At 47.9% G+C, this 21,455-nt stretch overlaps 2 protein-coding genes across 2 annotated transcripts; one reads left to right on the forward strand and one right to left on the reverse strand.

Annotated features, from left to right (window-relative positions):
* The first annotated feature begins 3,057 nt into the window (after window positions 1-3,057).
* LOC109751216 (putative F-box/LRR-repeat protein 9) lies at window positions 3,058-4,475 on the forward strand. Its single transcript, XM_020310106.1, has 2 exons — window positions 3,058-3,458; window positions 3,920-4,475. The coding sequence occupies exons 1-2, from the start codon at window positions 3,058-3,060 to the stop codon at window positions 4,473-4,475; spliced, it is 957 nt and encodes a 318-aa protein (XP_020165695.1).
* Window positions 4,476-8,146: 3,671 nt separating this feature from the next.
* Window positions 8,147-9,788, reverse strand: LOC109751223 (disease resistance protein BAK6-like). Its single transcript, XM_020310112.1, has 7 exons — window positions 9,713-9,788; window positions 9,498-9,630; window positions 9,337-9,408; window positions 9,078-9,245; window positions 8,874-8,954; window positions 8,711-8,766; window positions 8,147-8,187 (listed from the first exon to the last, which is right to left on the reverse strand). Exons 1-7 carry the CDS (start codon window positions 9,786-9,788, stop codon window positions 8,147-8,149), a joined length of 627 nt encoding a protein of 208 aa, XP_020165701.1.
* Window positions 9,789-21,455: the final 11,667 nt, after the last annotated feature.

Consider the following 21,455-nt stretch of genomic DNA (forward strand, 5'->3'; position numbering starts at 1 on the left):
ATAGCAGAAGATGGGCACCGGAGGGCCAACAGGGGGCCCACGAGGCAGGGGGCGCGCCCAGGGGGGTAGGGCGCGCCCCCACCCTCGTGGCCAGGGTGTGGGCCCCCTCTGGTATTTCTTCCGCTCAGTATTTTTTATTATTTCCAAAAACAACTTTCGTGGAGTTTCAGGACTTTTGGAGTTGTGCAGAATAGGTCTATAATATTTGCTCCTTTTCCAGCCCAGAATTCCAGCTGTCGGCATTCTCCCTCCTTATGTAAACCTTGTAAAATAAGAGAAAATAGGCATAAGTATTGTGACATAATGTGTAATAACAGCCCAAAATGCAATAAATATTGATATAAAAGCATGATGCAAAATGGACGTATCAGGATGTCATCAAACCAGATCTCCTTCTTTTGTTTAGCGACCTTCATGCTGGCCAACTTGAATTGTTTCGCTTAAACTTCGGTGAGATTATTTTACTACCTAAGGTTAATGAGGCTAAAAGGATACAACAATATAGACCTATTTGCCTCCTTAATGTTAGTTTTAAAATATTCACGAAGGTTGCGACTATAAGGCTAAATTCGGTTGCTGAACATGTGGTTCGACCTTCACACACTGCTTTTATGCAAGGCAGACACATCCTAGATGGAGTTGTTATCCTTCATGAAACAGTCCATGAACTACACCGGAAAAAGCTGAATGGGGTGGTACTCAAAATAGACTTTGAAAAAGCTTATGACAAAGTCAAGTGGCCCTTTCTTCAACAGACTCTCAGAATGAAAGGATTTTCTGCAGAGTGGCGCGCCATGGTCCATAACTTCGTTTCTGGAGGTAGCGTTGCCATTAAGGTCAATGATGACGTTGGGCACTATTTCCAAACGAAGAAGGGATTGAGACAAGGTGACTCGTTATCGCCCATGCTATTTAATATAGTGGCGGATATGCTAGCGGTCATGATTGAGCGTGCCAAGGTTAATGGCCAAATTGCTGGGATAGTAAATAACCTAGTTGATGGTGGTCTCTCTATACTTCAATATGCCGACAATACGATTCTCTTCATGGATCATGACCTCGAGAAAGCGAGAAATATGAAACTGATTTTATCAGCATTCGAGCAACTCTGGGGTCTCCAGATCAATTTTCATAAAAGTGAATTGTTTTGCTTTGGCGACGCTCAAAACGAGGCCCACCTTTACGCTGAACTATTCGGATGTAGGTTGGGCGAATTTCCGATCACATATTTGGGGATACCGATACATTATCGGAGACTCACAAATGCTGAATGGAAACACGTCGAGGAGAGACTGCAAAAAAGACTTAGCAGTTGGAAAGGTAAACTGCTGTCTCTGGGTGGAAGATTGGTCCTCATAAATTAAGTACTAAGTAATATAGTACTATATATGATTTCCTTCTTCCAGTTGCCGAAAGGAGTCTTACATAGATTGGATTATTTCCGATCAAGATTCTTTTGGCAAGGAGATAGCGAGAGAAGTAAATATCGACTGGCCAAATGGAGTGTGGTTTGCCGTCCCAAAGACCAAGGTGGGTTGGGCATTCATGACCTTGAGATTAAGAATAGGGCCCTCCTCGGTAAATGGTTGTTTAAATTACTGACGGAAGATGGTGTATGGCAAACCCTCCTAAGGAGGAAATATGTGGGTTCCAAGGCGGTATCCCAGGTATACTGGAAGCCTGGGGATTCCCATTTTTGGGCGGGTCTAATGGCTACGAAGAAATATTTTTTTGGCTATGGATCCTTCTCGATTAAGGACGGCTCGGAAATTAGATTCTGGGAGGACAAGTGGCTAGGAGATACCACACTCCGGGTACAATATCCAGCTCTATACAACATTGTGCGCCACAAGGGTGATACTATTGCCACGGTAATGGAATCATTTCCGCCAAATGTGACATTCAGAAGAGATTTAATTGGACCCAGACTACAATCGTGGAACATCCTGCTCCAGCGGTTGTCCACGGTGCAATTGTCACATGGGTCTGATGTTTTCCGATGGAACCTCCATAGGAATGGCCAATTCTCAGTGGAGTCAATGTATAGAGCGTTAATCCAGTCTGATGTGCCAGTTGATAATAACAAGAAGATCTGGAAGATGAAGATACCTCTTAAGAATAAAATCTTTGCATGGTATCTTCGTCGCGGAGTCATTCTTACTAAAGACAACCTTATTAAGAGAAATTGGCATGGTAGTCCGCAATGTATCTTTTGTCACCATGATGAGACAATAAAACATTTGTTCTTCCAATGCAAATTGGCACGTTCTATATGGTCAGTCATCCAGATAGCTTCTGGCTTGTATCCTCCTTGTTGTGTTGCTAATGTATTTGGCAACTGGTTACATGGGATTGATTACAGGTTTAAGGTTTTTAATGATAAAGGTACTTCTCTGATGCAGGTTATCTACAGATGTACCGGGACTCTTCGTTTATGGTCCTCTCTACAACGTGTGGAGAATCGAGACCTGTTTACGGAGGTGTGTACATGATTGGAGGATACGGCGAGGATTACTTTTACCCAACATGGGTGGCAGCATGATCTTAGGATTGGCCCACCTCCGTTTTAGGCGTTATACATACTCTACATGTTTATTTGTAGTTCGCCTTTTTATTTTCGTTTGTGCGAGAAGACTTTATTTGGCTGTGTGCATCGTAGTATGCAGAGGCCGGGTGTAATGCTTAAACCTTTTAAGTAATAAAATGCCCCTTTTCGAAAAAATATACTCCAATTGACGTGTTCATATCTCACATTGGATACACACCTCGATAACAACGCTGCAGCTCAGCCAGCAACAAAGAATGAAGTAATCAACGTCACTTTCTTAGCGTGTAGCACAAAATTAAACTTCGAAAGATGACCACATGAACGTAACGCCGACGTTGATGCCGACCTTTGATCGATCAGTAAGCACTTAATTACCACCTCCTCTGCGGCCATTCTCTGCATATAAGGAGACGGTGTCAGATTCCCAAGCCGTCCCTCGCCCTCGTGCATGCCTCCTCGAGTGGAGGGACGAAGCAGAGCCAGGGAGGAAGTGGGAGGTGCACGACGACATGGCAACGCCCTCGCCCTCATCTTCACTCCTCCTCGAGGGCCGCCCTCCGGGCCTCTGGCCGCCGCCGGAGTGGAAGAAGAAGACAAAGCCACAGGCGGTTACCAGAGACTGGGCGGACCTGCCGCGTGATGCGCTTCTACTGGTGCTCGAGAAACTGCACCAGGTGGACGTTCTCCGGGGACCTGAGCTGGTGTGTCGTCCCTGGCACCTGGCTGCCCGCGACGAGCCGTCCTTGTGGCGCCGCATAGATTTGCGGTTAAGCCATCTCCCCGACCCCTCTTCCGTCTGGCGCTTCCACGAGATGGGCTGCGCCGCCGTCCGGCGCAGCCGTGGGAGCTGTGAGGCGGTGTACAGCGAGGGCGCCATCGATGAAGAGGCCATACCTCTCCTGGTAGAGTCGTAAGTTCGTCTCTTCACTTGACTACACGAGACATATTCCTATGGCAAATTATCATTTACACGTGGAATGCTTATATCCATGAGAGTGGTTTTTCAACTCCCGGTGCCTAGGCACCCTCTCTATAAACAGTAAAAAAACTCAAAAAAAATTGAAACTTTGCAACATCAAATATGATCAAACTTTGTAGGTTATTGCAAGTTTTCATGCCAAAAAAAAACTCGTTTGTGCACCTTTCTCTACATGATACTTGAACATCAAAACTTGTAAGAACCTACAAAGTTTGACCATCTTTGATGTAGCAAAGTTTCAGTTTTTTTCTTTTCTATTTTTTGAATTTACTGTTTATAGAGGGTGCCTAGGCACCCCGGAGCTCCTACACCTTTCTGTTATATCCATTTCAAATATGACATGTACATCAGAGTAATTTGGATCAGGTTTATATACATTAATTTATTTGCAGGGCGCACTTGTTGAAGAGTCTTCGACTCATCAACTGTATTTGGATCAATGATAGGATCTGCTATAACATATCACATTTAGTTATGCTTGAGGAGCTAGAAATCTCAAACTGTGGTGTCCGCAAGTTCTCTTCCACATGCTTCGCGGTTGGATACTCTTGCCCGCACCTGAAGCGTTTCCGTCTCAGCAGTTCATGTTTCATTAAACGGCCTGTCTGGGGCGCGGTTGATTGCGAAGTTGAGGGCATCACCCGGATGCGTGGGCTACGTTCCTTGCAGCTCTTTGCTCAGACTATTAGCACAACTGGTTTGGCAGCCATCCTCGATAGCTGTGTGCAATTAGATTCTCTTGACATTCGCCATTGTTTCCATGTTGAGATGGGAGATGAGTTAATGTCAAGGTGTTCTAAGTTTGAGATTTTAAGGCTCCCACATGATTCTACTGACGACTACGATCTTGAGTTTTCAGCCCCAGATATGAGCACTGAGAGCCCACGACCACGACGCATGCGCAATTATGGGGACGAGGGCGGTGCCTTTTTGGAGGATGTATATTAGTCTGACCAAAGACCAACGCATTAGGGCTACCATTATTACTCCAGCATTCCAACTTAGTCCGCGAATTAGTTTGTATGTTCCCTAGCTAGTCTGTAGAACAGCTGAACAGGCAAGGTTATAAAAAAAGGAGGATTAGTTACATATCTGAGTCTATGAATGTATTCCTCCTACGATCCATTGTGCAATAATTCTGTCTGATGATGTATATAAACTCTGGATGTGGCAATCCATTTGTACATAACTGCATATAGGTAAAATGTTGTCCAATTTAGATCACGTGTAAAATAAAAATTATTCAATTGTTCTCTATTTGCAGGTGACACAGGTATTTAGATTATTCGACCAATCTAAAAAAATTATCACCGTGTGGAATTATAAGAACATTTCACATTTTAGGGAAAAAAACACTACCCAAAACAGCTCAACGCATTTTGGCGTGGGACCACCATTGACGAGGGAGTCTACCCGGCAACGGGCGACGGCTTGGTGCCAAGGCCGTTGGAGTAAGGGGAGCAACTAGAGTGCGTCACTTGGCAAGGTCTCAGCAGCCGCCACGTGTCGCGTGTTGGTCGCTCTGTTAGGATTTTATTTATTTTTATTTTTCCATATGCGTTTCCGTGTTTTGGATGGGTTTTTCTTTCGCTTTTGCCCGGTATTTTCTAAGTTCTGGAGAAAAAACTAAATATATTTGCGCAAAAAAAACATGTTTTCTTTTTTCCCGCGAGAGGCACAACTATGCTTCTTGAAAAAAAAAACCACAGACCTAACCTACCCAGCCTAGCTAACCCTGAGTAGCCGATAACTAACCCTCGCCCACATGTGTGCAGGCCAGACGGCCATGGCTCAGCCTCACCAAGCAGCTCCTTCCCCCCTCTCCCACAGACACCCACACATGAGGGTCACTCTCAACCCCCCGACGCGCCCCACGTGCCACGATGCCCGTGCCCCTGGACCAACCCCACTGATCCCATCCTTAAACCAATTGTTCACCTCTCATTTCCCTAGCTCGCGGACCCCTCGTTGCCGCAAAGCTGCCACGCCGAAGCTCAGAATCCCTGCCATCGTAGCTCCGCTCCGGCAAGCAATTCTGATGGTGCTGTTTTTGACCCATAGGTCTTCCTCGTCGATTATTCAACCCTGATTTTACGACTCATTCAACCTGCCTTTACAATTGCATAGTCATTTTTTTATTCAGCGTGTTGCGTCCTCGTATTCTAGTTTGCTCAATTTCCATGGATTCAATGAATGTGGGTCATCACAATTCTTTCAAATGGTATTGAAAGTGGAGCCACCGAACATTTATAGGGCGCGCCACCTAAAAAATAAACATAACACACATAGCGAGAAATTGATAGAAAAACGAAACACGAATGAACCTATTAAAACAACCTTAAAGTTTCGGGCGGTCTATCCTGAACCCGCTTTTCCTATGATATTTGCATCTTCCCCAATATTTCAACATCACGCACGTCGAGCTGAAGAGATGCAATGGCCATGCGAGGTGAGAGGATTTACCGACCCGTGCAGCCTGCACTTAGTATTTATATGTTCATACTCATTTCATATGTTCATATGTCATTGCATATACTCACTTCATATGTTCATTCAAGTTGGTGGGCTCGTCCCGCATCTACTGCACGGAGGAGTATCCATTCTACAGTACGCTGATGATATTATCATCTTTATGGAGCATGATCTGGCTAAAGCAAGAAACATGAAGCTTCTGTTATGCATGTTCGAACAGTTATCAGGGTTAAAGATGAACTTCCATAAAAGTGAATTGTTCTGCTTTAGGAGAGCTAAAGACGAACAAGAAGCTTACAAACAACTGTTTGGATGTGAATTAGGGTCGATGCCGTTTACATATTTGGGCATACCGATTCACCATCGAAAGCTATCTAACAGCGAATGGAAGAGCATTGAGGATCGATTTGAAAAGAAACTAAACTGCTGAAAGGGCAAACTTATGTCATATGGAGGCCGACTTATTCTCATTAATTCGGTGCTCACGAGCATGCCAATGTTTCTATTGTCCTTCTTCGAGGTACCAGTTAGGGTTCAGAAAAGACTGGACTTCTACCGATCATGTTTTTTCTGGCAGAGTGATGAGTTAAAACAAAAATACAGACTTGCTAAATGGGATATTATCAGTAGGCCAACAGACCAAGGTGGTCTTGGCATTGAAAATTTAGAGGTGAAGAACAGATGTCTTCTCAGCAAGTGGTTGTACAAGCTATCTGGAGAGACCGATGCCACATGGGCCCAGATCCTGCGTAATAAGTACCTTCAGTCTAGAACCTTATCTTGGGTGATGGTCAGACAGACCGACTCGCCGTTTTGAAAAGGACTGATGAGAGTGAAATCAGCCTTCTTCCAAAGGACAAAATTCATTGTTGGTAATGGTACTTCTATGAGATTCTGGGAGGATACGTGGTTAGGGGAGACGCCTCTAGCTCTCCAAATCCTTCTCTCTATAATATTGTTCAGCGTAGAGATGCTTACGTTGCAATAGTATTATAGTCCAACCCTCTAAATATTCAATTCAGGAGGACATTAGTGGGAAACCATTGGGAAGCCTGGCTCCATCTTGTGAGAAAATTGATGGATGTTCACCTCTCTCAACAGCCAGACCAGTTGCACTGGAAACTAACTCAGAATGGAGTGTTGTCAGTGAAATCCATGTATTTGGATATTATCAATTCTGGCACTATCCCCCGTTCTATGCACATTTGGAAAGTCAAAGTGCCCTTAAAAATTAAAGTGTTTATGTGGTTTGTCCACAAGCAAGTTATTCTAACTAAGGACAATTTGGCAAAACGTAACTAGACAGGATCGCGAAGATGTAGTTTTTGCGAACATGATGAATCTGTCAAACATCTCTTTCTTGATTGCCCAATGGCGGAAATTTTATGGCGGTCTGTTCACATAGCGTTTAACATTACTCCTCCCAATACCATCCACACGTTATTCGGGACGTGGCTGGATGGAGTTGAGTCAGAAACCGCGAAACATATTCGTGTAGGAGCATGTGCTTTATTATGAGCTATATGGAACTGCAGGGACGATTTGGTTTTTAACAGAACAACACATATTCATTTCTTGCAGGTTATTTTTCGGGCCACTACACTGATCCGTATGTGCTCGCTACTCACTCCAACGGATGCCAGGGAGCGTATGGTTACTGGGTCTATCTGTTGGGAGACGGTAGCACGGGCTATCTTCAACCGGTTTGGATGGCGGTCATGTAATAGGATAGGTGTTTAGTTTCCTATCTATCTTTTTTCCGCCGGTTGTGGCTATCTCGTTTTCATGCTTTTGCTCTTTGTGAACCATTTTATTATTTAAGACTTGGAGACTTTGTCGAATATTTTGCTTATTAATAAGATGGCCGCATGCATCACTCCGATGCAGATGCCGGGGGATAACCTCCTTTTCGAAAAAAAACTTCATATGTTCATATTCATTTCAAATGTTCATGCTTAAACAAAGTTGTACTGGTTCATACGTTCATACTCATTTCATTTTGCGGGGACAGAGGTAACCTCATGGGTTCCTCTTTAAATAATGGGATATAATTAGGTCCATAAACTTCAGCTGTCCCTACGGCTAACAGCTCTAAAAGACGAATCTTTTCGATTTGTGCTTCCAGTTCCATTATTTCTAGATCCTGCTTAGCTTGCAGTCTTGAGTGTATCCTGGATGATGAAGGCCACTGCAAGGATGCCAAGCTGAGTGAACACACAAATAAATGTATATACAAAAGGAATAACCACATGGAAAGCCTAAACCATCAAAGGTGTAGATCGCAAAAGGAGTGCAACATCACACAAGAGCACTACCAAATCTATATTCAAAATTGTAGCCTAAAATTCATATGCCATCTAAGAAAATTTCAGATACAAATTTAGTTTACCCATTCATAGTATGAGAAGTTTTTTTTTGCTATGAAGAGATATTGGGCGTACCACTAATATTTATGGAACAGTTTATCCTTCTTTGGCGGGGAGAAGAGTTTATGCTTTATATATCACCTAATACATGTTATCTTTCAAAATAAAATTTATTGCAATGCAAAGATCATTGTACAGTAGTGTCTAGACGCAAATTTTCAGATTTTCTTATGATTTTTTAGTGGTGCTATCATGCATTATTGCTAGCGAGGTAGCATCAGCCTTGTCGCACTAGAACTTCTCCCGGCCACAAATAAATACACGAGTGCATATATGCTTATATACCTCTCCGCCGTCGAGATGATCTGACAGTGCCTTCCAGATTGTTTTTGGCAACATTTCTGCAAGATAATGAATAAGAAATATGGTGTCTCGGTTCAACTGACCGGGAATAAATAGGAACATTAGTAAAAGTAATGTGATGTTTGAAATGAGCTGCACTACTCACAGTTCAGCCAAGTTCCCCACAAGAACAAGAGAGAGAATCTCCGGCGGAACTGTGCCAGTCAGCATATTCCCGTTCAGCCGCCTGCAAGGAAGAAACAAAACTTGTCATTTTGTACTTAGAAGATTGCACCTTGTTTGTATTGGTGGTTTAACATACAATGATGCAATGCATGCTAAATATCATTTCTTCATCTTTGTGTAATACTTGTAATGTGACCAGAACTCATACAGATAACGCAGCGTCCGGACGGCCCCGAGCGAGGCCGGTATGGCTCCAGTGAGAAGGTTGTCATAGAGATGAAGAGAGATCAGGCTTGTCAGGTTGCCCAAGGTCGCTGGTATCGATCCGGTGATGTTATTTGCGTACAGCTCACTGCATGCAAAGACGAGGAGGTCAATCCCTGGTGTAGTGTACGTGCAGCAGCAATGTCTCTGCTTGGCAGCAAGGTTGCAGTTCTTCTTACAGATACTGAAGATGCTGAAGACCTCCCAGCTCCGGAATCAGGGGGCCTGAGATGCCCGCCTTGCCCAAATCCCTGCGCCGCATGCACAGTGGAAACAAGCATTCAGAGGCATACTTATCCTTTAAACAAGGCTGGAGAAAGAGAAAGAAAAGTGAACTTACACACGGACAACGGAACCGTCGCTCGAGCAAAAGACATGAAACCAGGTGCAGGGATCGGGAAGGGTTGGATCCCAGCTTTGGAGCACGTTGCTGGGGTCCTCCCATGCTTGCATTTGCTCGTAGAGGATGTCGCCTTCAGATCTCTTACAAACTAGCGTAAGTATTCTTGGAAACTAGAGTTGCAAATATATGACCATGTGCATGTACCTACGTACCTTCTACGTTGCAGTTGGCAAGAGTTGCAAGAGCAAGGAGGCTTGTCAGGAGAACTACTGCAAAGTGAGTCGCCATTGCGCTTGGAGCCTGAGATGCCTTATTTTGGGTTGGTGGTACTGGTGGAGCGATGGAAGGCTTTTTATACGCACTTGTGCAGAAGGAAATTTCCCTCCTCTACTGAACAAGATGCCAACACACATACGTACGCACGTACGCACACAAACGTATGGTTATATGTTTTTCTGACGTAAAGGGCATACGCTCTACTAATCATTAAGATAAGCAAATATAAAAAAAATTAACATACTATGTTATTTTAGTCTTGCAGAGAGTGACTGCCAACCATGTGCAATTATTTAGTTGCCGGCCATGCATCCAGGCCGACTGGTGAAGAAGCGGCAAATGGAGACATTATGTACGAAGCAAGTGCACGCGTTTTGCGAGGTAGCTTAACTAGGAGAAAAGAGTTAGCAAGCCAAGGAGGTAGATCCCACGTTTTTTGATTAAAAAAATGCCGGTTAACGACCATTTACTACATAAAATTTGCTTACTTGAGACGAGGACCCTTTGTCCCGCGCCGCTCGCTCGAGCGACACGAATAGTAACCTAACCGACAATTCCCTCCCCCTTGCCCCTCCTCATCGCCGTTGTTGCGGACAACACCGGGGTTCTCTTCCATGCGGCCGGCATCGACCGTGGGCTAGTATTTCACGGTTGTTGGCCCAGGAACTTGCGTGAGGGGAGTGGCAATGCTGGTGTCGGTGCGCGGCTTCGCTGCTGCTTGTGGCAGAACCGGCACGGAGGTTGTTGGGGATATAACCATTAGAGTCACCCGCCCAGGAGGGGCCGGGTTACTCATAATGGTCATCACGCGAAGCCCAGTACCAAACTCAAAGACGGCGGGTCAATAATGGGCTTAAGACCCGGAGATGGCACAAGGCCCGTAGTGATAACCGTCGTTATGGTGAAACTTGTAGTGTAAGGCAAGAATAGTTAAGAGTCCGAGCCGGACACTGTTATGAGCCGGCCGGGACTCTGAGAGCCGCTGGGCGTCAACCTCTCTATATAAAGGGACGACCCGGCGGCGGTTTAGGGACAGGCAAGACCAAATCGATAACCAGGCAGGACGGTTTAGCTCCTGGTCGTCGAAACCCTAATCAATACCACCTCAACTGGACGTAGGCTTTTACCTTCACCGCAAGGGGCCGAACCAGTATAACCCTCGTGTTCCTTGTCCCGTTTAACCCATTTAAGCTTCCTAGCTGCGATGGCTCCACGACTAAGTCCTTGCACGAGGACATCTGACGTGACAATTCCACGACAGTTGGCACCCACCGTGGGGCCAGCGCACGGTGGATTTGAGTTCTTGAAGGGCAGCTTCGAAGGGCTCAAGGGATACGCTGTGGGCCGGATGACCAAGATACGTCGCGGCAAGCTCTACATCGACGATGCAAACTGGGGCCCCGACGCCGGCTCAATCGAGTACGGGTACCGGGTCCCCTTCGGCGGAATCCATGTCTTCATTGGCAAGATTGGTGAGACGGGCCCTGAGCCGGATCTCTGCGCCGATCTCATCGAGACGGCTCAGCGTGCACAACCCGCCCGGGTTCTACCTGCCTTGAAGCATGCTTTCGTGGGATGTGTCCATGGAGGACTCTCTGAAGGATCTGGATCTGGTGATGAGAAGGCCGCCGGCTCTGACGGCGAGTCGTCTACGGATGAGTCAAACTCATTGTATCAACTTCAAGATGGCAGGCTCAGGGGTTGTTCCGATGGCGACAGCATTCCGGACCCCTTTGAGCCGCCGAGCCGGGTTGGAATCTTCATGGCCGGCGCACAACCTGTTCAAAACCCCGCCGCCGGGTCAGGAAGCCCTGTGCCCTCGCCGGCTCAGGTGCTGATGGATCTCACAGACAAGATGACGGTCCTGTTGACCGCTACGGTTGCCCCGGCGGATCAAGTTCAGCATGACGCGGAGGTGGCACAGTTAAAGTTGGATCTAGCAAAAGCCAAGGAGGATCTGGCGGCGGAAGGGATCAGGATGGCTGCAGAGAGGGCGGCTCTCGACGCCCAGACTCAGCTGATCCAGGCACAGTCCTTCCGGCTCACGATGGATCAAAACGCGTCCAATGAGGTCATGAGAAGGAGGCATCAAAAGGCCCAATCTCGACTCCCTCCGGTTTACGATCCTCGAAACCTCTTCAACACGCCTGGTGCAGGGTCTAGTAACCCGCCAGAGATCATAGTGCCCGGGGCTGGAACGCCAATTCAGCCCCAAGTGATGGGACCTCCCCGGGTGAACCCTGCCCCGCCTCAGTACGTGCCAATACCACCGGGTCATTATGCCAACCCGTTGGAAAACATGGTCGCCGCGGCGGCGCGGCTGGCGGCTCTCCCAATTGATGGTGACTCTCCAACGGCGGTTGAAACCCACCGGGTCAGAGAACTCCTTCAGACGGCTCTGGCGCAGCAAGAGGCATATTCTTATAGCCGGGACAGGATTCATTCAACCCCTCGTCCAGGCCGGAGCCCGAGTTATAGCAGACACATGGTCTCAGCAACCGGCTCAAGTAATGTCCGACGCCATAACTTGCCTCCTGGCCATGGCCCGGCTCATAACGGAGCCTTTCACGTGGTAGACCAAGACAGAGCATGGCAAGAGGCGGAGCAGGTGCCTCAGTTGACGGCTTACCAGCCACCCCCGGCTTATCCGACGGCTTCCATCGACGTGGGTATACCTACGAGGACTGGAGGTGTCCCTTGTCTGGTGCCGGCTCTCCGCAATGAACGTCTGCCCAAGGATTTCAAATGGCCTAGAAAGGTGCCTAATTATACGGCTGATTTACAACCCGGAGCCTGGATCGAGAGTTACGAGATGGCCATGGAGTTGCTGGAGGTCAGCGAAGCGGCAATGGCCAAGTACTTCACCATGATGTTAGATGGGACTGCCCGCACTTGGTTGAAAGGGCTGCCACCGAATTCTATCGGGTCTTGGGCTGAGCTGAAAGCCCGGTTCATCCAAAACTTCAAAGATACCTGTAGGCAATCTATGTCAATTGTGGATTTGACTAACTGTAAACAGCAGGAGGGTGAGTCTACAACCCATTGGGTTCGCCGGGTCAAAGAGATAATACATTCGTCTGATAAGATGGATGCCGGCTCTGCAGTATTAATGTTGGAGCAAAATTGTCGCTTCCTGCCCCTGAAGATGAAACTCGGGCGGCTCAAGCGCGATTGCAATGATATGGGTACGCTGATGGTGGCTCTCGTCAAGTACGCCGACTCTGATAGTACCAAGGACCCCGCGCCTGATGATGAAAGGACAGGGAAGGGAAAGAAGAACGGCAATGGCAAGGGTCCTCAGCATAACCCGGCGAGCCAAGGAGGCAGCAAGCGTAAGGCTGATGGCAGCATAGAGTTTGTGGCCAACGCCAGCTCACAGGGCAACAACCAGCGACGTAAGGGGAGGCCACCTCCCCGAGCCGGTGGGTCAGGCCCGACGCTTGAGCAGTTGTTGAATGAGCCTTGTCCAAGGCATGGCTCTAGGGAGAAGCCAGCTACTCATCTATGGAAAGATTGCGCAATCATGAAGGCCTTTAAGAATTCCAATGCTTTTAATGGCAACAATGGCTCGGGCGGCGGCTCAGGCGCCGGCGGCTTTCATGGCCCGGGCGGCGGCTCAAGTTTCAATCCTCAGAATGTTCAAGGGGGCTTTAACCAGCAGTCCGGCCAGGGTCATCAACAGCAGCAGGGGGGATACCAGACCAACCCAAAGCAGCTCAATGGTGGACAGTATCATGTGTTTACCACCAGTCTGTGCAAGCGAGATCAGAAGCTTCATAAGAGGGCTGTGAATGCTGTTGAGCCGGCGGTACCACGCTATTTAAGATGGTCTGAGCAGCCTATTGTGTGGAGTAGGGAAGATCACCCTCCCCGGGTTGATAATCCGGGTCACCTAGCCCTGGTGGTGGCTCCTCAGGTGGGGGGATACAAGTTCACTAAGGTGCTTATGGACGGAGGCAGCAGCATCAACATCCTCTATTATGAGACCTTCCGTCGTATGGGGTTGATTGATAAGAACCTCAGCCAGTCCAATACTGTTTTCCATGGTGTGGTGTCTGGTAAGTCGGCATATCCAGTTGGTAAGATCGAGCTGGAAGTGGCTTTTGGGGATGAGTACAACTACAGGGCGGAAAAATTGACCTTTGAGGTGGTTAAGATAAGAAGTCCGTATCATGCTATATTTGGGCGGCCGGCTTACGCCAAGTTCATGGCACGGCCGTGTTACGTATATTTGCAGCTCAAGATGCCGGGTCACAATGGGACCATTACGGTTCATGGCAGCCGAAAGATAGCCTTGGAGTGTGAGGAAGGTGAGGCGGCTTATGCAGAATCTGTTTGTGCAGCAGAGGAGTTGAAGTTTTATAAGGATAATGTTGACCCGGCAGATATGACATCTTTGAAAAAGCCGACCACGGAGCATGAGCCAGCAATGAAATTTAAGTCAGCTGATGAGACTAAGCTTGTTGACTTCGTTCCAGGTGACTCATCTCAGCAGTTTAGCATCAGTGCCAATCTGGATCCGAAATAGGAAGGCGCGCTCATCGAGTTCATCCGTGAGAACAGGGACATTTTTGCATGGAAACCTTCTGACATGCCAGGTGTACCTAGAGAACTCACTGAGCACACTCTCAATATTGATCCGAAATTTAAGCCGGTCAGGCAATTCCTTCGGCGGTTTAATGAGGACAGGCGGAAAGCCATTGGTGAGGAGGTGGCCCGGCTCTTGGCGGCCGGGTTTATTGTTGAAGTCTTTCATCCAGAATGGCTAGCTAACCCGGTACTCGTGCTTAAAAAGAACGGCACCTGGCGGATGTGTGTGGACTACACGGACTTAAACAAGGCTTGTCCGGCTGATCCTTTTGCCCTCCCCCGTATTGATCAAATCATTGATGCTATGGCGGGTTGTGAGCGCTTAAGTTTTCTGGATGCTTATTCTGGATACCATCAGATTAAAATGGCAGTTAAGGACCAGGAAAAGACGGCGTTCATCACTCCCTTTGGAGCCTTCTGTTATGTGTCTATGCCTTTTGGACTCAAGAGTGCACAGGCGACTTATCAGCGTTGTGTGCAGAATTGTCTTCATAACCAGATTGGGCGCAATGTTCATGCCTATGTGGATGATATCGTGGTTAAGTCCAGGGAGAAGGAGACCCTGGTAGATGACCTTAGAGAAACCTTTGATAATCTCTGGGTTTACAAGATGATGCTTAACCCGGCCAAGTGTGTTTTTGGTGTTCCCGCAGGCAAGCTCTTGGGTTTCCTGGTTTCTAACAAAGGCATTGAAGCTAACCCGGAAAAGATCAAGGCAATCACCTCTCTGGCTAAGCCGGCGTGCATCAACGACGTCCAGCGTCTGGCAGGCCGCATCGCTGCTTTGAGCCGGTTTATAAGCCGTTTGGGTGAAAAGGCCATGCCACTGTACCAGTTGATGAAGAAAACAGATGACTTTGTCTGGAATGATGCTGCTAATGTTGCTTTTGAGGATTTGAAGAGACAGCTGGCTGAGCCCCCAGTTCTTGCTGCTCCAGTTGACAAGGAGCCCTTATTACTGTATGTAGCTGCCAACACACGAGCCGTCAGTGTGGCTGTGGTGGTGGAGCGCAAGGAAGAGGGTAAGGAGTATCCGGTTCAGCGGCCGGTTTACTACGTCAGTGAAGTGCTCATTGAGTCCAAATAGCGGTATCCACATTGGCAGAAGCTTGTTTATGGTGTGTTCATGGCAAGCCGGAAGCTTAAGCATTATTTCCAGGGTCACCCCATCACTGTGATTAGTTCTGCTCCCCTTGGAGATATCATCCAAAACAGAGAAGCCACAGGAAGAGTGGCTAAGTGGGCTATAGAGCTTGGGCCTCATGGTCTGAAATACGTACCATGCACTGCTGTCAAATCTCAAGCATTGGTGGATTTCATCAACGATTGGACAGAGCTGCAGGTGCCTGAAGAGAAGCCAGATAATACATATTGGACTATTCACTTCGATGGGTCTAGGCAATTGGAGGGCTCGGGGGCTGGAGTTGTATTAACTTCCCCTAAAGGTGACAAGTTTCGTTATGTGCTACGGTTGATGTTTCCCTGTACTAGCAATGCGGCTGAGTACGAGGCCTTGCTCCATGGTCTTCGGATGGCTAAGGAGATGAGCTTGAGCCGGGTAAAGTGCTTTGGTGACTCAGATTTAGTGGCTCAACAAGTGTCGGGCAAGTGGGATTCCAAGGACCCTCTCATGGCGGCTTATCGCCGCGAAGTTGATGCCATTGCTGGACACTTTCAGGGTTACCAAGTAGAGCATATCGATCGCAGGAAGAACGAGGCGGCTGATGCTTTAAGCCGGCTGGGCTCTCAGCGAAAGCCGGTGCCGCCTAATACTTTCTTGGACATCTTGCATAACCCTTCTGTTAAGTTGCCTACAGAGGAAGACTTGGCTGTCCCTGACCCGGAGGCACAGTTGGTGGCGGCTCTCCACATTACCCCAGACTGGACAGTACCATACTTGGCTTACATGACCCGGGGAGAATTGCCTGAGGATGAAACTTTGGCCAGACAAATAACCCGACGGTCTAAGTCAATGATAATTATCAATGGTGAGCTGCATCATCGCAGTGTCACTGGAACTTTCCAGCGTTGTGTTTCCCCTGAGGAAGGTCAAGAAATTTTACGTGAGATTCACGAGGGGGATTGTGGCCATCATGCCGGCTCAAAGTCCCTGGTGGCCAAGGCTTTTCGTCATGGTTTTTATTGGCTGACGGCTCATGCTGATGCGGAGGACTTGGTCGGTAAATGTGACGGTTGTCAGAGGTTCTCGCGACGGGCTCATGTGCCGGCTCAGGAGCTGAGGATGATTCCAATTACTTGGCCATTTGCGGTCTGGGGGCTTGATATGGTTGGGCCTTTTAAAAGGTCCAAGGATAAGAAGACCCACCTCTTGGTGGCAGTTGACAAGTTCACAAAGTGGGTTAAGGCAGAGCCAGTTAGTAAGTGTGACGCAGCCACAGCGATTCAGTTCATGAAAAGGGTGATATTTCGCTTTGGTTTTCCACACAGCATTATAACTGACAGTGGTACCAATCTGTCTAAGGGTGCCATGGAGGAGTTTTGTCAACAAGAGCATATTCGACTTGATGTTTCATCAGTGGCTCACCCTCAATCCAATGGTCAAGCTGAGAGAGCTAATCAGGAGATCTTGAAGGGCATCAAGCCCCGGCTTTTGGTCCCTTTGCAACGGACGCCGGGTTGTTGGGTGGAGGAGTTACCCTCCGTGTTATGGAGCATCAATACTACTCCTAACAGATCTACGGGTTACACGCCTTTCTTCATGGTTTATGGAGCGGAAGCAGTCCTCCCTAGCGACATCCGTCATGACTCACCTCGAGTGGCGGCTTATGTTGAGGCGGATAATGAGCGGGCGCGCCAAGATGCTCTTGACTTGTTGGACGAACAGCGTGATGTGGCAGCAGCTCGCTCGGCGATTTACCAACAAGACTTGCGCCGTTATCACAGCCGCCGGGTTAAGTCCCGGGTCTTCCAAGAAGGTGATCTGGTGCTCCGGCTCATCCAAGATCAAACAGATGCACACAAGTTATCCCCGCCTTGGGAAGGGCCCTTTGTGGTCAGCAAGAACTTGTGCAACGGGTCATACTACCTCATCGATGTTCGGGAGCACAAAGATTCACGTAAGTCGAAGGAAGAGACCCGTCGGCCATGGAACATAGCTCAGCTTCGGCCTTATTACACTTGAGCCACCGGCTCTCGTAATGTACATATTTCTATAGCCATGTATATATTATGATAAATAATAAAGCAGGACCTCTGTCCTTTTCTCCTCCAAAGGTAAACGTGTTATTTCCATTACAACATCACATGGTCACTTGGAGGTGGATCCGGCTTACGATCGTATTCGAATCTAGCCGTTAACAATATAGTCATCTGGGGGCTTCCTGTTCAAACATAGGTCGTATTCGAACCAAAGAGAACATAGCTGTCGATACCCACTTGATTGGCAAACTGCCGAGCTCATTGGGGAGTTTTCCTTGATCATATTTGAATCATAGCTCAACCCCCTTTGGGAACCGACGTGGATCGTATTTGAATCAGCGTCGTTAAACAACTCTTAAGGTCATTTGGGGGCTTCCTGTTCAAACATGGGTCGTATTCAAACCAAAGAGAACATAGCTGTCGGTACCCTCTTGATCGGCAACGCCAAAGCCACTGGGGGCTATATGATCGCATTCGAATCTTAGCTTAACCCCTTTGGGACGGTTCTCTGGTCGTATTCGAACCGGAAGCCCCTAAGTTTTGATCTTCTGATTTGCAACAAGTTCTTCTGGTCATATCAACAGTGTGCAAGGGCGGCTCTTACTTCGCCGACTTAATTTTGATTCACAACGTTGATAGCACATAGTAAGCATTATTGATGCTGGTGAACTGGAGTTGAGATCTTAACCTCATTATTCGGGTTACATAAACCGGAAGTATACTTGAAGGCTTGTAAGTATGCTATTATGGTTACATCGAGGATATAATTGAGGGCCAGTCTTTGGTGACTTTGGTTCATATTCCGGGTTATATATATAAGGTCTATGATTCTCGGTGCGGTAAGCCGCCCAGAGACTTGTGATTTGTTTTCTATGCAGGATGGTTAAAGACAGCTCTTCAAACTTAAGGAAAATAAATGATCAATTATAACCCGGAGGAATATGAAGAAGCAGCTTAAATGGAGTTAAGCATTCAACACGTGCACGATGGCACGACAAAATTAAGTGTTTGTCCTACTCTATTACAAGACTCCCCGAGTCCAAAAGGTGAGGCATTGTTTTAAGGTGTAACCATGAGCCGCCTAAAAGTCAAGGTGCTTGTTGAGTCGAAGCTTCCGGCTCATCCCTCTCCGCTCCTCCGGCTGATTCCATGACCTGGAAGGTTGATGATTTCCAGTCAATGCCGCTCAAATCTTCAAATTGAGCCTCGTCATCAATTAACCCGGCCGGGTCAACTTCTGGGGCGAAGGTATGCTTACGAGTCGGAGGAATCAAGCTGATTGCTTCATAGCGTGGAGTGGGGATCCTCTAATTTTCCGCGTCATAGCCCGGCTGATACTTGGTAAGGTCGGTGTCATTCCCAATCAGGGTGGCCACCGGGCGCACGCTCTTCACACAGGCAGCGAAATCGTTCTGATCGAAGGGGGTGCCGTCTTCCTTTAGGATGGGGTATCCAAGAGCGATGTCGGCCGGGTCTAGCTCCGGGAGAAAGGCCTTGGCCCGGCTCAGCGCAGCTATAGCTCCGGCTCTTGCAGAGGCCCTTCTTAGCTCTTGGAAGCGCTGAGGAAGAACGGCAAGCCGCCTGAGTACATCCGCCAGGTGAGTCAGAACCTCGTTGGACAGAGCCACAACGGCTAACGCACGCTGTGACTCGGTGTAGAGTTGCTCCACCAAGGTGTACACGGCCTTCAGCTTGGTCAGAACATTCTGATTCAGGTTGGAGCTTCTGGGACCTGTTTAACAAAGTCAGGTGAGCTGAATGGCAATGGTGGGACTTATAAGACATAAGACATGTAAACTTGTTAAAGGCTGGCAAAATGACTCACTGAAGATTGCGGAGACCATCTGTGACGCATGGCGTTTTAAGCCGGAGAGTTCGGCGGTTCTCTCAGTCAGAGCAGCCTCTGCTTGTTCGGCCCGGCTGAGCAAGGCAGTTCTCTCCTCGGCCCAAGTCTTTCTTTCTGTTTCAAATTTCTTCTTCAGCTTTTCCTGTGCAGCAACACTGAACTCAAATTTGGCGTTGGCCTTCCGGGTCTCAGTTTCCTGAGTCTTCAGGCGGTTCTTCAGCTCAGAGATTTCAGATTCAAATTTCTTGCAGGCAGCCTGTACAAATTCCGGGTTACAGTGTGAGTGATTATTATGCAACATTAAAGTCCCAAGCACTTTGCAAGCAAAGACACTTGGCACTTGGGGGCTAATGTATGCTGAAAGATTCTATTGGAAATTGCCGGTTCATGAAGGTAAGCCGGAAGTTAAGTCTACAACGTATTCTATCATAAGTAATAGACTTGGGGGCTAGCATGGTAACGATGACTATGGAGTAAACAAGAGAGTTGTACCTCAGATTTTTGCTGTATCTGCTTTACCATGTCAATCTCCAGGTCCCGGCTGTTGTGCACCTGATTAACATAGCCGGAGACGATATCTCCAATGCTCAAGTTAGCATAGTTGGTGATATCTAACTTGGCCCTGCGGCGCTCTAGCAGCTCTTCCTTGGCAGAGCATTTAGCCAGCACAGTGGGTCTCCCCGGCTCGACAAACTCTGTCCGGGTGATTACAACGTCCGGGTCATCGACCGGTTGAGCTGGGCTGGGGATCTCCGGGTCATTAGAACCCTCTATGACTTGCTCGTCAGTTGGAGCGGTGGTTTCAGGGGCTGATGCAGACGGCGGCTCATGAGCAGAAGCCTCCGGTTCAGTCAAGACCGCTCTTCGACCGGGTGACTCTTCTTTGCCCTCTTGCTGAGCTTTGCTTCTGCGCTGAAAGTCAAAAGGTTAGTGCAAAAACATGAGTAAGATAAAGCACAAAATAAGATGACCGTCATTACCCGGGTGCAGTCTTGAAAGCCGGCAAGTTAGATTGCATGGAGTCACCAGAGGAAGGTGAAGTTTCCTGATAATTTGAATCAGAAGAGTTGAGTGGTTGACGTGTGATACCCGCCAAAGGATGAAGAGGATATAATTTGGAGATAACCTCGGTCTGGCGCTTCCTTGATGCTTCAGGTAAGCCGGAGGAGAGGTCTGCATCCTTGTTGGCCCGGGTTTGTCTCCGGCTCTCATGAATCTGTTGCTTCAAAAGAAATTGAGGATCTTGATAAGCTAAAGGATGCGAAAATCTTACTTTTCAGGTTACTCTTCGGACTTTCAGCCTTGGCAAGGGGTCCGAGTCAGAGGAAAGTATAGTTACCTCTTCAGTCACCGGGTTACTCGCTCCGGTATCATCCTGCGGATAATCAAGTCAATAAGGTGGTTAAAAAACAGATGAAAAACAAAAGAAAATTCTAACGAATCAAGGGCTACCTCTGACTCGGAGCTATCATCCAACTGAAGCAGCTCTGAGGCGCTAGGCCTACTCCCCTTCTTGCGAGGAGCGGCTCTCCTGGCGGCTTTTTTAGCCTTCCTGGCTTTTTTGGCGGCCTCATGGTCATACTTGACCTTCCAGAACTTGTCATTAGCCTGAAAAAATGAACAAGGGTTTCCGTGAAGTTAAAACGAAAATTGTTGAAATGGAAAGTAAAGTGTTCAGATTGGTAGCTTACCGCCGGAGCCGGGTTAGCTTGGCAGAAGGGGCTTAAGCCGGTCCTCCCGCAGTCTGCTAAGCTCTCGTTCAAGAGGGACTTGGTCATGTCATCCACGACGTCCTCAGGTAGATCGTTGGGGCTGTGCCGCAGAGGGTCATCCTTCCGGCCCGTGTAATCACACATTAAGCCGGGGCGGCGGCTCAAGGGAATCACCCGCCAAGAAATCCAAACCCGGACCAGATCGACGCCGTTAAGGCCATTTCCCAGAAGAGCCTTAATCTTGTTGATGGTGGGGATCAGTGGTTGACGCTCAGCTTGAGATAGTTTGTCTGGCAGAGGGTGAGTTGGCTCCAGACGCAGGGCACGAAAGCCGGGCAGAGGGTTCTCGTCAGCCGGAGAGGTATCTTGGCA

This window comes from Aegilops tauschii, chromosome 2, assembly GCF_002575655.3.
Source record: "Aegilops tauschii subsp. strangulata cultivar AL8/78 chromosome 2, Aet v6.0, whole genome shotgun sequence".
NCBI classification, from domain to species: domain Eukaryota; kingdom Viridiplantae; phylum Streptophyta; class Magnoliopsida; order Poales; family Poaceae; genus Aegilops; species Aegilops tauschii.

What these genes read in the sequence shown, in the direction of transcription:
- LOC109751223 (XM_020310112.1), bottom strand. Translation starts at nt 9,788, where the DNA reads ATGGCGACTCACTTTGCAGTAGTTCTCCTGACAAGCCTCCTTGCTCTT. An exon ending in TGCCAACTGCAACGTAGAAG is followed by an intron (nt 9,631 to 9,712) that starts GTACGTAGGTAC and finishes AGAGATCTGAAG; the next exon opens with GCGACATCCTCTACGAGCAA. An exon ending in CTTCAGCATCTTCAGTATCT is followed by an intron (nt 9,246 to 9,336) that starts GTAAGAAGAACT and finishes CTTTGCATGCAG; the next exon opens with TGAGCTGTACGCAAATAACA.
- LOC109751216 (XM_020310106.1), top strand. Translation starts at nt 3,058, where the DNA reads ATGGCAACGCCCTCGCCCTCATCTTCACTCCTCCTCGAGGGCCGCCCT. An exon ending in ATACCTCTCCTGGTAGAGTC is followed by an intron (nt 3,459 to 3,919) that starts GTAAGTTCGTCT and finishes ATTTATTTGCAG; the next exon opens with GGCGCACTTGTTGAAGAGTC.